This window comes from Gorilla gorilla, chromosome 16, assembly GCF_029281585.2.
Source record: "Gorilla gorilla gorilla isolate KB3781 chromosome 16, NHGRI_mGorGor1-v2.1_pri, whole genome shotgun sequence".
NCBI classification, from domain to species: domain Eukaryota; kingdom Metazoa; phylum Chordata; class Mammalia; order Primates; family Hominidae; genus Gorilla; species Gorilla gorilla.
Window position 1 is genome coordinate 93,872,656 of NC_073240.2, and position 17,755 is coordinate 93,890,410.

At 45.4% G+C, this 17,755-nt stretch overlaps 2 protein-coding genes across 3 annotated transcripts in view; both read right to left on the reverse strand.

Moving 5' to 3' along the window:
* The window catches only part of FAM174B (family with sequence similarity 174 member B), a 38,336-nt gene extending 30,908 nt beyond the window's left edge, over positions 1-7,428 (reverse strand). The window contains exon 1 of the mRNA XM_019011155.4: positions 6,788-7,428. Coding sequence (XP_018866700.3) covers positions 6,788-7,314 — 527 coding nt within the window. The 5' untranslated portion in view covers positions 7,315-7,428. The remainder of the gene's footprint in view (positions 1-6,787) is intronic.
* LOC101141483 (histone H2A.V-like) overlaps positions 1-17,755 on the reverse strand; it is a 152,078-nt gene that overhangs the window by 18,120 nt on the left and 116,203 nt on the right. The window contains exon 3 of one of the 2 annotated variants that reach the window (XR_010131081.1): positions 7,965-8,131. The exons of the other annotated variant lie outside the window; for it this stretch is intronic. The gene's annotated coding sequence lies outside the window, so the exon portion shown is untranslated. Of the gene's footprint in view, positions 1-7,964; positions 8,132-17,755 lie in introns of those variants that run through there. 2 annotated transcript variants of the gene reach the window in all.

A 17,755-nucleotide genomic window follows, 5' to 3' on the forward strand; every position in this document is an offset into this window, starting at 1 on the left:
GGCTCTGCCAGGCCTACAAGAGCCCTGCCCAAGCACTTTGCCATGGTCCCTCCTCTGTGCCACACCTGCCCATGAGAAAGGGTTTCCTCTTCCCTGCACCCTCAGGAAAATAAATAGCAAATCTAGAGTCCTGGCAGATTGCCCTTAGATTAAGTATAGTTCATTTTTTAAGTGAAACCATAATAACATGATCCTAAATTCATGGTCCCAGGATTTCCCTTTGCAAATGGTTAGACCCAAAACCTCAGTCATAAAACTAAAGTACTAACACAATCCATGAAGGCTTCTTTGCTTAAATCCAGGAGTGTTTCCCTCTCTTGACACTCGCCCTACAGGATGCTCTACAGATACTGACATTGGAGTTCCCTTAGTCCCCACTGCTTACCCTAGATTCGCCTGGTGTCTCAAGAAGAACCTGCATTTGCAAAGACACCCATACACAAAGCCTACATGGGCATGAAAGTCTATGGGTAATGCCATATAAGTCAGGAGGCTCAGGCTTAAATTAAAGAGGGATTTTCTTCCCTTTCCAATTTGATAGAAGGAATCCACGTCAGCTGCCAGGTCTTCACAGTCCTGTTAATGGGGGCAGTCATGAGGCGCCTCCTTCATCAGGGAATTGAGTAGTCAAGGAGGCTCACTTGGGCTAAAGAGTCAGCAATTTCATTTGAAAGAGCCTCAGAAACAGATGCACCTGCCTGATAATTGTGGCCATATGGCTGCATCCTCATTTATGGACAGAAGCGAGACCAAAAGGTTGGGTGTAAATTACATCTGTTTTCAGAATCGTATTTTTCAATATAATAGGACACTTGACTGCTTAAAGGGGAGCCAGAGACTTAGTTGACACAATCTCATTCTAAACCTGCAATAGCCCTTGGAAGCATGTACTCTAATTAATGATGAGAAATGGTGCCCAGAAAGGTTCAATAAACTGCCCATATCAGACAACCAGCAGGCCTTGAAGCCGAGATTCTCGGCATCTCTCAACCCTGGCACCCTTGACATTTGGGGCTGCATAATTCTTTGGGTGGGGGTGGGGGTGCTGTTCCGTGCACTGTAGGATGTGTAGCAGCATCCTGGCCTCTACCCACTAGACGCCAGTAGTAAATTCCCCCTACCCCTACCCCCGCTCCCCATCCTGACAATCCAAAATGTCTCCAGATATGACCAAATAACACCAGGGGGCAAAATCCTTCCCAGTTAAGAACCATTTGAGCGATCTTGTTCTCTCCCTATACCATGATGTTTTGGAGAATTGAATCAAGGGCTTGCTCTCTACTCTCTTTTTTAAAGAATCTGGATTTTGGCTGTATCCGGTTTGCTTAACACTTCTTCACTGTGGCATATAATATCAAACATGAAAGAAGATGGACATTTGTCACTTCTATAGTTTTTTCCTTCAATTCAAAGCCTTGGGGAAGCAATGAGAAATGACCAGCTGATGCTAAACAAGTCCCATAACCTCTCTCAAATCAAAATGGGGCTGGACCTTCTGACCATGGCTCCACCCAAAACTCCAATTTACTAAAATAATATTGATATACTATGAAATAATAAGCAATGACAAAAAAATTTTTAAATGGTAACTTTCCCTAAATGCTAAAAGTATTAAGCTTTTATATTTTCTTTTAAATAACTTTTCTTATAACAAATGTAAATACACACACAATAGAAAATTTAGGAAATACAAGGTAAGTAGGAAAGTTCTCGTTCCTTTTCAAAGACCCGGCTTAGTAAAATTAACGAAGCATCTGTGGTTCCAATGTCTTCAGGGCATAGCAGTATGCACCTTTCCCACTGACAGCTGGGCAACGTCAGACCGCTTAGAATTCAACCTCCCGATCCCTCGGGAAGCACCAAAAAGAACCCTCCTTTCAGATAAGAGGATTTTACAGAGATTTTGAAGTAAGAAGTGGCTGGGCATGCAGCCAACAGACATCTTGGAGAACTGGAGCCTGCACCGTGGAGTTCAGAGACTCTCCAAGACTGGGAAAGGATCCCCAGGATGAAAGGAACGTTGTGGTTTTGAGGTGGCAGGGTTTTCCTGACTTGCCCCCGCTCTGCTCATGAGACACCAGAGTGTAAAGTCAGATTCCTTCCAGAACTCAGACAATAAAGTGTTCTGAGTGAATGTAGGGGGCAAAAGGTACTGATACCAGCAGTCCTTGGCTTATGTGTATTATCCTGAATCCATGCAACATCACCAGTTGTTTCCCAATATCAAAAAATTAGGAGCAATCACAGCTTTCTACTTCCTAGAGACAGCGTCTTTGCTGATTCCCTTTCAGCTCCCATAAACCTGTCAAGTAGCAGACCCAGGGGGTCCACCACACCAGGTATCTGTAGGACCACTCTCACACACGTGAAGGTACCCACCAGAGGGCACTCGGTCTCCGGCCAGCTTTCCCTCCTTCCGATTTTTGTCTCCTGTCTATAAATGGTTTGCCTTAATGATGAAATACATTTAAAAAGGTGGACGTGATTCTGCAGATGGGGAAATCAGATTGATTAAGGAGAACATTTGGAAGAGACAGAGGCTCAACTTTGGTAGAAAATGAAGAAATACAAAACAAAGCAATGAATACCAAATTATACCCATCAGATTGGAAAGCATTAGAAAGTAAGATAATACTAAGTGTTGGATATGATGTGAGAATCTGAGAACCCTCAGGCTCTGCAGATGGAAACCTACACTGGTGCCTGCTCAAGGAAATCAAGAATGAGCACCCCCTAGGATCTAGAAGCCCCACTCCCAGGTGTATACCCCAGATGCTCTCATACTGGTTCTCAGAAAGACACATCCAAGAATGCAGCCAGGAGCTGAGTATACACACAGGGATACTCAACATACACACATCATAACTACATGCTTCTGGATTGTAAAAGAATTCAAACTATGCAGAAACATCGTGAATAATAAAAAAAATACGATAATCACCCACATGCACAGACACACAGATTTATCTGCACATTTGTATATACATGTTTATAATTTATTTAAATGAGCTGATACTATACATGTCACTTTGTGACCTGTTTCAGACTCAAAAATATATAGCAAGTATTATCTCAATGTCATCATTTTGAACAGCTGCACAGTATTCTGCCATAAGGATTGCCATGATTTGCTTAACCAATGCCCAGTTGTTGGACACTTGGATTATTTAAACCTTTTCACTATCAAACAGAGCTTCTCTGAATATCACTGCACTTGCATCTTGGCTTTCTTTTCTAATCATTACGTTAGAAGCAAAGAATATATAGTGCAGTGGAAAATGTACATACTTTAAGAATGGAATCGCTTGATTAAAAGTATACATCTTTTTCATTAAAAGACACATTCTTTGCTTCTAATTTCCTTGGATCCAATTTTTTTCTGTTGTCTGGTAAGGTGACTCCTTCAGAGAAAACAGACAAATAGGCTAGGACTGCCATTTTATACGCAATCATACTTACTACACTCTCCTTTATCTACATTGTACAAATTCCTACCTCGCAGGTATTCCAGCATCAGTCATGCAGCTAGTCTAGCACATTTTGAGAGACATCAGCAATGTAAAATCCTTGAGAGCTCAACATTCTTTTGCTAAAAATATCTTTATTAAATGCCAGCTTGTGCCTGGAACCACACTAGGTATTAGGGAAACACAGAAGATTAATGCCTTGTCCTGCTCAGAAGAAGTTCGGTGGCACTTCACTCTGAAGAGGGAATTCAAAAATCGAGTGTGCTTTGCAAGCACAGAGGGGCCCTAGCTGCAGAGGCTTCTCAGAGGAGGCAACGGCAACGAGGTCAAACAGCACCGAACTGACCATGCAGTCTTAGTGACAGAGGGGACTCCAGGCAGAGGGTTAGAGTGGGACAAGATGCTCAGGCCACGCAGTGCCTCCGGAGAACCCCGGGAAGTCCAGCAAAGCAGGAGGCGCACTGAGCAGAGCCGAGATGGGGGCTCAGGAGGGAGGCAGCACCCTGATCTGAAGAGTCAGCCTTGCCCACACATCAAGGAGTCTGTATGCAGGGAGAATTGGCAGGGAGGGGTAGAAGAAGGATGAGACAGGCATTCCTGCAGATGAGGGAGGACAGACTGGAGAGGGACAAGGTTGGAGGCACGAACCCCAGCTTAACAGTTATTATTGCAATTCAGGAGCAACAAGGTAGAAACGGCGGCAGGTGGCGAAGCTTCACCGGGGAAAGTGGTGTGGGCAGAGGTGAGACAGTCTCTTGGAGACTCAGGTGGTGGAATTTCCAGGACTGGGTGCCTGCAGGCTAAGGAGCTGCAGAGGGAGAAAGGAAGGAGGGCCCCCAGCCAGCAGAGCAGGCATTTGGTGAGCTGACTAACCAAGGCTACAGGGGAGCGTGGGACAGGGTAAAGGCCACAGTACAGACCGAATAGCACAGATGAGGTGCTGGCCCTGCCTTGGCTACACAGACTTGCAGAGTGTTCTAGAATCTAGCAATGACTTATTCCACTTCCTGGGATGCAACTTTCTCAACTGCAAAGAAACACATGGGGACTGTGCACCATCAGGGCCCTTGCAAGCTGTAAAATATTACAAAGTCCTCTCTAGATCAGAATCTGGGGTGGCAGCTGTCCACCTGAAAACTCACCCTAACAAGATTGCCTTCCTGGGAAGAGACGCAGATCATGTCCATAACCAGCTTCTCCTATGAAGTCGTAAACTTCTTTCAACACTCCACACCCAAGCCACTGAAGACCCATCTCTTCCAGGCTAGAGTGCTGGCTTACCCACTCCAACATGAGTCTCGCACCCCTCACATCTGGGTGCATGCTGCCTTCTTTTCTCCCCTACTCCTGAGTAATAAACAGCAGACTAGCAAAATTGTTCAAATATCTTCTAAAAAAATACACAGCCTTGTGGACTCCATGGCCTATTTTGAGCTAAATATTTCAAACCTCCAGACTCAGCACTGCTCTAGGCATTAACCTTCACTCCAACTGAACAATCAGGAAGTCCGTAAATGACAATGGCACCTCTGCTGAATGGCACACCCGCATCGGGCATGGAGACATGAAGATGAACTGGACTTCCCAACCTCCAGGGCTCTCTGCTGAGTGCAGAAGCCAGCATGGCATGGTTGGACTGAAGGATGCACAGATTAGGGATAAGAAGGTCAGAAAATAGTGACAGCCTCATTCAAATGTCCAGGAAAACTATACAGAGGAAGAAGGATGGGAGCTGGGCCTTAGTGGCTGCACGCACTTGTAGAATTTAGAGGTAAGAATTAGGCTAGAAGCGGGAAACCACAGAGCATAAGGAGCAAGTGACAAGGGACTAAGCTCAGAAGCGCTGGTTGATGTCTGCATTGCGGATGGGGGCCAGCTTGCAAAGGCCCCGAATGCCAAACAAAGGTATTGCCATGCCTAGGTAGTGGCCACAGGGAGCTGCTAGAGTTTGTAAACAGAGGATTGAGGCCAGTGGGTAGAGTGGGAAGAAGACAGGAGCATTTCAACCCAGAGAACATCAAGGAGACCAGCAGAGTGAGGAAAGATGTGGCCTGAGACAAGGCAGGGAATGGTGGGGTGAGCGTGGGACCATACTTCCCCTTTCTCCATTTTCTCAGACCACTGGCATCTAATCCTACAGACACAGAAGGAAACACCTGGACTCAAAGTCACACACAACTGACAGCAAAGCTCAATACATAGATGGCTCCCAACTCTGCCTTTTCCTGGTCTGGTTTCTGCTGTTGCACTGAAAATGCTACCCAGAAGAGCAAGCCCTGAAGCCCAACCTGCCACAGCTGATCAAACACCAAAGCACAGTGTGTACGCTTAGAAGCAGAGGGAGGCAGCAGTGAACAGCTGACACACACACCCAGACTTCCAGGCGGGCCTCAGTAACAGGACAGGTTTGGTTCATTTCCTGCAAAAACAGGATTTCCCAGGCATTAAAGGAAATGTCCTTGCATTCCTCTTAGCCCTGTCCACCAGGATGGACAGGGATCAAGGACCTGGGACATCCTTCCTAATTTACCAGACACTTTATCCCTGAACGTGAGCAACCTACAAAAGGCTCTCCAAGATCCCTCATGCCCCTGTGAATGTTCATCTAGCGCAACTTAGGCAGGAGCCTAGGAAAGCCGTCTGTGTCCCCCACCAACAGAAAATAAGGGAGGCCACCAAGGGTCGCCTAGAATCCTGAAGCCCAGCTCCAACCCCTGGTGCAAAGCACCCCTCCAGCGTAATTCTGGAGGCAATTCTACTACCCCCCACGCTAGAAACTGCTTCTTTCAGTAGCAAAAAAAAAAAAAAAAAGAAGAAGAAGAAGAAGAAGAAAAAGTAGGTGGGGCGTGAGGGAGCTGCAGATGGTAGACGGGAGAAGGAGTTGCGAGATTAAAGTTAGACAGGCCTGGGTTCAAGTCCTACCTCCACCACTGAGTTTACCTTAGATGAGCCATTTTGCCTCTCTGAAAATGTTTTCCTCATCTGTGAAATGATTATAAAAATAAATTATGGGAAACGCTGTCAGAATTCAGAGCGCTATTGTTAGTGCTCAGCATTAGCAGAAAGCCAACAAATGGAACCACATATTTATTTTATATATAAAGAAAGGAAAGAAAATTCCTAAAACATGTACCAGGAAAATCCAGACGAGCACACCCCGGCCCCCCATCCACCCTCCCCGGCAGGGCAGGAGGCACACGGCTGGCTGGGGCGCACCAGGGCGCCTGTGCGTGCAGGTGGGGCGGGCGCGCGGCGACAGCAGGTTGGTGCGATGCCGCCCTGTCGGCCGGCGGGGGAAGGAAGAGGGCGGGAGGGCCCACCTGAAGACGCGCAGCAGCAGGCAAGCGATGAGGAGGGTGGTAAAGGCGAACGCCACGATCACGGCTGCCTTGAGGGTGGGTAGGTCGCGGAGGAGGATGGAAATGCGGGTCACCAAGGCGTCGCCGCTGCTGTTGGAGCTGCCGCTGCCGCCCGCCGCCCCAGACCCAATCCGGGTGGTGTTCCCGGGCCCCGGGCCGGGCGGTGGCCGCGACTCGCGCTCGGGTTCGGGCCGCGGCGCGGAGACGGACTCGGCTCTACTGGCGCGGGCGGCGGGAGCGGCCAGGAGCGCGAGCAGCAGCAGCGGCAGGAGCGAGGCGGGCAGCGGCACGGCGCGCATAGTGCGGTGGGTCGGCACAGGATCGGGCAGGGCGCGCGCGGCTGAGCTCCAGGATCCGCACCAGCACGGAGGCCTGCACCGGGGGATCCTGCGGCGGAGGCGGCTGCGCGGTGCTTGGCAGGAAGCTGCGGCGCCCGGAAGAGCCCGCGCCACCGCCGCCGCCACCACCAACACGTTGCAAGGAGTCATTCGACGGGCCGCGGCCCCACGTGGGCGGGGCAGGCCACCCGGCCTGGGTCCCAGCTGTGCTCCGCTCGCCCGCGACCCCAATTCCTCGGGACTTGAGACCCCGTGGTGAAGCAGCAACTGCCACGATGACACTTGGGCTGGCCCTGTGCTACACATTTCACGTGTTTTATTTATTTCATTTAATTCTACAACCCCCTTTGAAGACAGGTATTCTGTTACCCACATTTGATAGTTGACTTGGCACCCAAAGAGCCAGCTCACAGCAACCCACATTGTGTCAGACTAAGAATCAAAAACTATGGGACCTAGAAGTAGACTCCCATCTTGAAGATCAAAAACTGAAGCCGACAGTGAAGTGGTTGCCTGATGTCCTATGCAACGCATAATTTCAGTATCTCCCCTAATTTCCCTCTTTCTCAAAAGGGGTTTCTTATTTCATGCGCCTCTGCTTATGAACCGGACTGGGATGTGAATCTCTGCCTCTCATACCTTTGTTGTAGAACACCAGCTGGTGTGGTTAATGCCCCCCTGCCTGGCTGAAGTTTCTCCAGGGAATAATTGGCTTGCTGCCTCTGGTTTGTAAGCTAAATGATGCTTAGGTGGAGAAAGACAAGGAAGTTCTAGTGGGAGGCCCAAAGGTGGAAACCGATGGGGGCACACAGCCCCTACCTGAAGTACTAGGAGCCATTCCCAGGGCTTCAGGGTTCCCCTTTTACACTGCAGATGGGTCCTGGCAGGAAGCTTTTTGGTGGTGGGTAAACAGTTAAATACACATGACAAGGTCCCAGGGACCTTAAACAGCCCACTTCTGGTCCTGCTGGAAAGAGACAAATATAGCACAGTGTATTAGTTGTCTATTGCAGCATAACAAATTGCCCTAAAACCTAGCAGCTTAAAACAACATGCATTTAGTATCTCACAGTCTGTGGGTCAGGAAACTGACCATAGGTTACCTGGGTTCTCTGCTTCAGAGCCTCTCCCAAAGGTGCAATCAAGGTGTCAGCTGGGGCTGGGGTCTCCTCTGAAGGCTCAACTGGGGAAGGATCTGCTTCCAAGCTCAATCAGCATTTTTTGGCCAGATTCAGCCCTGCACTGGCTGTTGGACTGGAGCCTCAGTTTCCCTGGGGCAGTTGGCCAGAGGCTGCCCTCAGTTCCTTGGCATGGGGCCCTTCCAACATAGCAACTTGCTTCATCAAAGTATGCAAGTCAAGATAGCAATAGAAAGAGTCACCTACCAAGACAGAAGTCACTGTCTTATGAAACCTCATCACAGAAGTGACATTCTCACACCTTTGTCATATTCTATCGGTTAGAAGCAAGTCACAGGTTTTATCCACACTCAAGGAGAAGGAATTACACAACGGTATGAATATCAGGAAGCAGGGATCATTGGGGCCATCCTAGAAGCTGCCTGCCACATACAGTATAATTCATTTTGATCTGGGGGGGATGGACAACAATTAGATTATCAGAAGTCATCATCCAGAAAGTACTTCTGAAATGCATGTTAAATATGCATTCCATGTTAAATATGCCCCAGTGATAAGAGATATGGATAGATCACATGATTTAGGTCTAACTCTGAAATATCACCTTCTGGTATGTTAAAAATGTTGCATTAGTAGAGAGTCAACATCATCATATCAGTATGATAGAATATATAAAAGTAAGTTTTTAAAGAAACACCTCTGATTCCATGATTTTGGAGAACTGTTCTCCCAGGCATAAACCTCAGCTATCACAGCCTCTTATTTTTGTACTTATCAGAAATTCCTGCACGATACAGCAAAGAGGTCCTGGGCTTTGAGCCTCTTAGCCAGGATGAAAGGTTTGACCACTGAATGGCCTTGGCCAAGTATTTAACCACTGAATACCAGGTTTTTAATATCTGAAATAGGCTGGGCGTGGTGGCTACGCCTGTAATCCCAGCACTTTGGGAGGCCAAGGTAAGTGGATCACCTGAGGTCAGGAGTTGGAGACCATGGTGAAACCCCGTCTCTACTAAAAATAAAAATTAGCTGGGTGTGGTGGTGCATATCTGTATTCCCAGCTATTCGGGAGGCTGAGGCAGGAGAATCGCTTGAACCCAGGAGGCAGAGGTTGCGGTGAGCCAAGATCGCGCCATTGCACTCCAATCTGGGCAACAAAAGCAAAACTCTGTCTCAAAAAAAAAAAAAAAAAAAAAATCTGAAGTAGTGACAAATAGTACCCAGCTCAAGGCCACTGGAAGCTTCCATAGAACAGAGAAAATATTAGTGCTGTTTTCCTTATTTTGCCACAATTTGTGGACTGATGGTCTACATCAGTCATTAAACAATGCTTGATTGTTTAATGCTAACATCAAGAATGTAGAAAGCATAAATGTTAGACTTTTTTCATAACGTGAAACTTCAGAATCTTTCTAATCATTTGCTTACTTAAAAATTGCCCTCAATTAGAGTTCCTTAAAAACATTTTAATTCAAATAACCATAAACAATGACATTTTTAACATGACAAACGGTCAACAAAACCAAATCTGGTTGATTTCAGAGAAAGGGAGATTATTGGAAGCATGTCATGTTGCTTCCAGAATTGACTGTAAGCTAAAGCAGAAGTTCTAACAGTGGGATTTGTGGACTCCTGGGGTCTCTGAGACCCTTTCAGGGACTCTTCAAAGTGAAAACTCATTCAATAATGATAATAAGATGTTATGTGTCTTTTTCACTATGTTGACATTTGCACTAATAGTGCAAAAGCAACAGTGAGGAAAACTGATGGTGCCTTATCACAAATCGAGGTAAACAATATTCATAGTCATCGTATTCTTCACAACTATACACTATAGGAAAAAAAAAATCAGTTTCACTTTAGAATGCCCTTGAGGTAGCCATTAAATTATTAAATCTTGACCTTAACATCATTTTAATATTATACATGATAAAATGGGAAATAGGAATAAATCACTTCTGCTGTACATTCATGCATAATGATTGACTCAAGAAAAAGCATGTTTACAATTCCTAGAGTTGCAAACTGAACTAGCCACTTTTTTCACCGAACACCATTTTTAATCAAGAGAGTGACTGACAAACTTTACACTTGGTCTTTGGCAGGCATTTTCTCAAAAATGAGCAAAATGAGGCTGCCATTTCAAGGACACCCACTGCCAGTATTGTAGCCAATGATAAAATACAAGCCTTCCGGTGAAAATTAGAATTTTTAAGAAAACTTGTCAATTGGGATGTTTTTGCTATGAGCTTGCCAGCTTCCCAATGCTTCAAAATTTTTCTGATGATCTTGGTGGTGATATTTGAAAGTATGGGTTTTTTATATTATGTAATGAAACGTATCAAAATTTGAAATATCTGCATAAATTTTTCCAAATGGCCAATGCACAGTGTTACAAAATCATTTCTGAGTAAATGATCCACTCAAAGTATAAGACCAATAGACTCTGATGAAACAAAATATAAAATATTCATTACTATGGTTTCATATTCCACATCGCAAATAATCTTTAAGAAACTACAACCTGCAAATTTTGGTATAGTATCAAAGAAGAATCTCCACAACTACCTGAAAAGGCTACTAAAATTTTCCTCCCTTTTCTGACTAAATATCTAAGTGAGGCTGGATTTTCTTCATGTTCTTCAACCAAAACAACAAACTGCAACAGATTGAATGCAGAAGCAGATATGAGAATCCAGCTATTTTCTATTAAGCCAGACATTAGAGAGATTTGCAAAAAAAAATGTTAAAGAAAGGCATGCTTTTCTCTAACATTTTTGTTTTAGAAAATTAGTTATTTTTCATTAAAATATCTCTCATTCTTTTTTGGTAGAAACAGGGTCTTGCTATGTTGCCCAGGCTGGTCTTGGATTCCTGGCCTTAAGCCATCCTTTGGCCTCAGCCCCCCAAAGCACTGGGGTTACAGGCATGAGCCACTGCACCCAGCCAAAAAATATCTTATTGATGTTAATGTGTTATTTTTGTTTTTAAATATTTTAGACTTCATTTTAATCTATAATGCAGCAAATATCAATATGTATATTGATATAAAACAAAATAAACAAAAGGTCTTCGAGGTCCTCAATATTTCTTAGAATGGAAAGGATTCCTGAGACCAAAAAGTTATCTAAGAAATGCTGACTTCAGAGAAACAGGCTTAGGGAAACAAAACCAAACCAAACAAGCAAACCAATTAGGATATTTTCTGCTATAAGAAACAGAAAACTCACTTGAACTGACTTAAATAAAAAAGGACATTTCACCCCAATTACTCTGATGTGATTATTACACATGTGATGAGAACATCACATGTACCCCATAAATATACACATGAATATGATGTACCCATAATATTTTTAAATTGTTTACATAAAATGTTTTTTTAAATCACATTGTACCAAAAATAAAAAATAAAAATGAAATCTCTTCTTGCACTTAAAGGAAGCGCCTGGGAGGAGAGGTTTAGGATTGGTTGATTCAGCCATGTGCATGATGTCAAGGGTCCTGGGTCTTTCCATCTCTCCACTGCTGGCCGCAGCATTGACTTCAACCTTAGAAGGGTGGCCGCCTGGTCACAAGATCCACAAGGATGGCTGGAGTGGCAATCAGGGTGGAATGCTTTCTTGCTCACATATAGCAGGTGAGAGAGGAAAATACTTTTTCCAACTATGGAACATAAACCCTCCTCTCAGTCTGATGGGTCCATCTTGAGTTACAGCCAGGGGGCTATCATGCCCTGATTGGACTAGACCTGCCTTGGAACTAGGGTTGGGGCACCGCCCCTAGGAAAATTAAAGAAAAAGAAAAGGTTGTGTTAGGAACAAGGAAGGGGAAGACATGGATACTGAATAGGCTACAACGCCCATTCCAACAAGCAAGAAACAAGGAACTGAGTCTGTCTGGATTTGTAGAATCAAAGCCCAAATCAGACCCAGGAAGGATCTGGTTAGGAAACAGCACTGTCCAGCAGATGTCTCGCGGGCTCTGCCATTACCACTGACTCCTAAAGCCACCAGACAGTAGATGCCACTGCTGTGACCACGGCTCAAAGAGTGAATTTTTATTTATTTATTTATTTATTTTATTTTATTTTTTTGGGACAAGGTCTCACTCACTCTGTTGTCCAGGCTGGAGTGCAGTGGCGTGATCTCGGATCTCGGCTCACTGCAACCTCTGCCTCCCAGGTTCAAGCGATTCTCCCACCTCAGATCAGCTTCCTGAGTAGCTGGGACTACAGGCACGTGCCACCACTTTTTGTATTTTTTGGTAGAGAGAGGGTTTCACCATGTTGGCCAGACTGGTCTCAAACTCCTGACCTCAAGTGGTCTGCCCGCCTGGGCCTCCCAAAGTGCTGGGATTACAAGCGTGAGCCACGGCGCCGGGGCTGGAAGAGTGTCTCCTTAACTTCCTGTGAGTTGCATCACTGGCTTGAAATTAAAAGTCCTAAAATGCAGCACCTGATTGGCTACCCCAGTCACGTGGCACTGTCCGAGAAGGGGAGAGGGCATATCCCACCCTCTTCATCTTCCAAACGGGAAGAGCAGGGGTCCTCCACCACCAAGGATCACACCACTGAGGAGTCCACCACAATAAGGACATCTGGATGCGGGTAGCCAAAGCCAAAACTAGTAAACGGCCACTTCAAACACAAAGGAAAATTCTTCAGAAATAATTAGATCAAAAAAGTAAGTAGATAGTTTCTTAAAAATAAATACATAAATACAAGACAGGGTCTCGCTGTGTTGCCCAGGCTGGTCTTGAACTCCTGGACTCAAGTGATCCTCCTGTCTTGGCCTCCCAAAGTGCTGGGATTACAGGGATGAGCCACCATGCCCAGCCAAGGTGGGTAGATATTGATGAGAGAGATATAAAGATAGATAGATAGATAGATAGATAGATAGATAGATAGATAGATAGATGTTAGAGATAAACGATAGAGAGGTGATAGATGGGCATATACGTAGAAGAGAGAAATTTATACATATTTTCTATATACTGTACATACATTCATATATGCACATATTTTTATATGCACAATAAATACAAGTCATTTAATTCCAGTACACCACTGTGTGATCTTGTTTAAACCTTATGCCTCAGTTTCCTCATCTGTAAAATAGGGCTAATAAGAGAACCTATCTCATGAGAGTATTTCAAGGACCAAATAAGTTAATACTTGGAACATGCTTAGCAAAATATCTAAAAAATGGTTAAGTGCTCAGCAAATGTTAATTATTAATAAAATATCAGAGCAATGAAGAAGGATCATTGAAATGGCATTTGACTATAAATCACTTTTCCAGCCTTCAAGGTTCACCAATATCTGAGGGAGGGAGTTTCTGATGCCCTGGCTGGGACACCTCCAGGAGACAACAGCTATGGAGCAAAACCAGATCCCTGAGTTAATAATGCCTAAACCACCTTGGAATTCAGAGCAGGAACACCCTTTGGACACCTCTCACCTATTTGCTGTTTTATACATATGTAGCCCAGAGGAAATAGGTCTCAGTGAAGTAACCTAACTGTTTGGAAGACAGACATTCTCCATTCTCTGTGACTAGCAGCTGACTTAAAACAGAAGGACACAAGAAAATATGTTGGAAGAAAATATACCAACATGGTTCGGTTTGGTTTGGTTTGGTTTGAGATGGAGTCTCTCACTGTCGCCCAGGCTGGAATGCAGTGGCCGATTGTGGCTCATTGCTACCTCCACCTCCCAGGTTCAAGCCATCCTCGCGCCTCAGCCTCCCAGGTAGCTGAGATTACAGGCACGCACCACCACACTTGGCTAATTTTTCGTATTTTTAGTACAGATGGGGTTTCACCATGTTGGCCAGGCTGGTCTTGAATTTCTAGGCTCAAGTCATCTGCCCACTTAGGCCTCCCAAAGTGCTGGGATTACAGGCATGAGCCACAGTGCCCAGCCCTGGAAATATACCAACATGTTAATAGCAATTATCGCTAGATGTGTGATCATGGGGCATTTGTGTTGTCTTTACTGCATCAGACTTTACTGCAACAGACTCTAGGCTCTGTAATAAATATGTACTAATTTGGCAGTTTTCTTACATGCAGTACATATATTAATCTTAACTATTTTATTTCCTAAAATGAATATGACATGACTCACCTTTGTTTTTAACATACCCTCAGGCAAAGGGCTTACAAAGATGACCAGAGATCAAACTCTGGAGCATGCGTAAGGAGAATGTGAGAGGCAGACTCTCTGTTCCCGCTGCACCCCATACTGCTGACACAGTGTAGGGAAAATAATTTTTAAGGGTAGACTGAAGAGGGGTAAGGAAATTCCAGATAACAACGTCCACCATGCATTGAGCTTTGCAGGCATAATCACACATACCTTTCAACCCTGTGGGAAATAGGCATTAGCATCTCTGTTTTACAGAGGGGGAAACAGAGGCTTGTCAATTTAGGGACCTGAGAGAGGCACATGTGCGTGGGCAGTGGAAGAAAGGTTTGGCCCGGTAAGGAAATCCCCTTCAGCCCTTGGAGAGTTATTTCTGTTCCAATTTGGAGAAGCTGCTGACTACACATCTACCTGAGGGGGACCCACAGCAAAGGAGTGGAGGGGAAGTCCAAGACGACTCAGCCAGAAACCCAGCAAGCAACCCCACGGAGTGTTCCAGAACATCTTTCATTTCTTCCTAGACATCACCAGCACTCGTCATCTGGAATGTTTCTTCCCACAGCAACAGATATGTTTTGTGCCCCTGTTACTGGCTGGACACTTTCGGGAAAGGAATAAATATATTGCATGTGGCCTCTAGCCTTAAGCACAGCCATTCTGATTTGCAGACAAGACGTGTTGACTGTTGAGCTAATCACTAGTAAATAAAATTTCCAGACCCAAGAGAAAAGGATGAGAAGGAGTAGAGGATCCGTCCTGAGTATATTCCACAATCATTGCTAGAGACGTTCAGATGCAAGAACTCGTGTTTGTTGCATGCCCACTGTGTGCCACACTCACCTCACATGTGTCTCATTAGTCCTCACAGCAACGCTCTGTAGCCCATCATAGCCTCCCCGGTTGACATGCAAGGAAACGAAGACCTGCGGGGTCCTACAGTGTCTGGGGCCACACCAGCACCAGGGCACAGACCCCGAGCTCAGTCTTTCCAACTCCTAAGCGAGACTGGGGTTGTCTCCAAAGACAGTGAGGCATTGCTCCATTAGAAATACCCCGTCTCGCTCCACGGTGCTGGGAATATCAGAGAGTACGTTTGGAAAAGTAGAGCTGAGTAGTGGGAGAACCCTCTGCAACCCCAGTGAAACCTCCTGCGTGCAGGCCGCAAGCACTCGTGTAAAACGCAGGCCCCAAATACTAGTAAATGTCATGATCAAATCCACTTCTCAGACAGACTCCTTTACACACAGTTGTTATCATCCACATAATAAAAGGAATTGGATTTCCCTCATTTGTCTTAAGTCTTTGCACAATTTCCTCCCACCTTTCCTGGGCCTGCTGGGAGGCTCCGCACAACCCCACTGGGTGGAAGGCAGAGTAGGCAGGGGAACCCTGGGCCTGGCAGTTTTGTTACAATACTGTATCACAACACAGACAGGTGGGGTGGCCAGAGTCAGGCAGAGTGACACAGGGTGTGTCAGGTGGCTCTCTTGCCCCTGCCTGTGCACACACATGATGGAACCCTGGTACAGTAACTCAGCATTCAGTTGAGACCAGAGGAAGAATAAACGAGGGACAATCCATCCTAACCTAACTCAGGACAGCGGCCAACCCTCTGGTTTGCCTGGGTCTGAGAGATTTCCAAGGATGCAGGACTCTGTTTTTAAAAGCAGGTTAGTCCCAGACAAACCAGGAAGAGCCGGTCAGCTCAGCTGACCTCTCTACCCTCAGGTAATGCAGCCCCTTGCCTTTATATTCTCCAGTCCTTCCTCAGCCCACACGCTCACCCCGCCCCTCCGTGTCTCTGAGCAGGCAGGAAAGCTTGAATACCAGCTAATATTTATTGAGCATTTACTTAGCGTCAGGCGCTTTACATCAGGCCTAAGGAGAAAATACGGTTATCACCTCCTGTCACAGATGAAGAAACTGAGGCTGGCAGAATTAGTGTATACAAATAATTCCATAAAACCAGCTTCTGCGCACACTTGAGCTTATAAAAGGTCTCCATACTTTGCCTTCCCAAGTTTGCCAGAGAGAGGGAGACAGAAAAAGAGAGAGGAGAGAGAAAATGAGTGATGAGTGAGAGAGAGAATGAGAATTAAAGGTCTCTCCCTCCATCCTGGAGGGGGACAGGCTGCCTCTCAGACATCAGCCCCTCTCAAGGGATCAGAGGATCAAGCCCATCCTCCGCTTGCTCTCTGCACCTCGCCTGTGGAGCTGACACAGCACCAGCTGCAGCTCATTTTACTCCCCGCCAGAAACGAGGGTGTTATCGTGTGATATTTTTGCCTCTTTTTATAAATAATTCATCCTTTTTTGCACAAAAGTAAGATAGCCTGAAGCTAGAACATTTAAAAGGAACGTCAGCCCCTTATACATAAAACAATAAAGTGCTAGTTTGCCAGAAAGTTTGCGAAAGTCCCGAAGCTAAAATACACCTCGTTCTAGGTCTATTTTTAGCCTGGAAAAGGCTTTCCGATGTCTTTCTCAGTTCACACGTGATAAGGGCTGTGTTATGCTTTCTCTGAAATGGGGCTTTCCCAAATCAGTTACATTTGCACAGGGAAATCTAAAAGATAACTTGCCAAATAAGCATACTTATGAAATCCAAATCCCAAGTACACAAATGCTTTTTTTAACTCCACAAAAATAAATTATAAACAAATGGATAATGGAGTCTATGGTCAACCACGGCTATGAGAAATGGGGCCACAGATTGTTAACGTTTACAGGAGTCTTTTTCCCAAGACTGACAGGGAGTTTTCCTTTGCAGAAGGATAGCAATTCTGGAGCTGGAAATTACAATCGTAAGAACAATTATGGGAAAAACAACTATGTTTGATGATAAGATTTGGGCCTCCATGTTATTGTGGGCTCCCTTATCCCCTTTGATGTCATGCATTAGTTTGGTTTTTTGTTTGTTTGTATTTGGGACGGAGTCTTGCTCTGTCACCCAGGCTGGAGTGCAGTGGCGTGATCTCGGCTCACTGCAGCCTCCGCCTCCCGGGTTCAAGCGATTCTCCTGCCTCAGCCTCCCAAGTAGCTGGGACTACAGGCACCCGCAACCACGCCCGACTAATTGTTGTATTTTTAGTAAAGACGGGGTTTCACCATGTTGGCCAGGCTAGTGTCAAACTCCTGACCTCAGGTGATCCACTCGCCTCAGCCTCCTGAAGTGCTAGGATTACAGGCATGAGCCACCATGCCCAGCCTCATGCATTCGTGTTTTATGAGAAAGACATTTTATTTCTTTACCTAAAAGGATTTTTTTAATACTAACATTGCTGTTGTCAAAATGTCTTCAGAA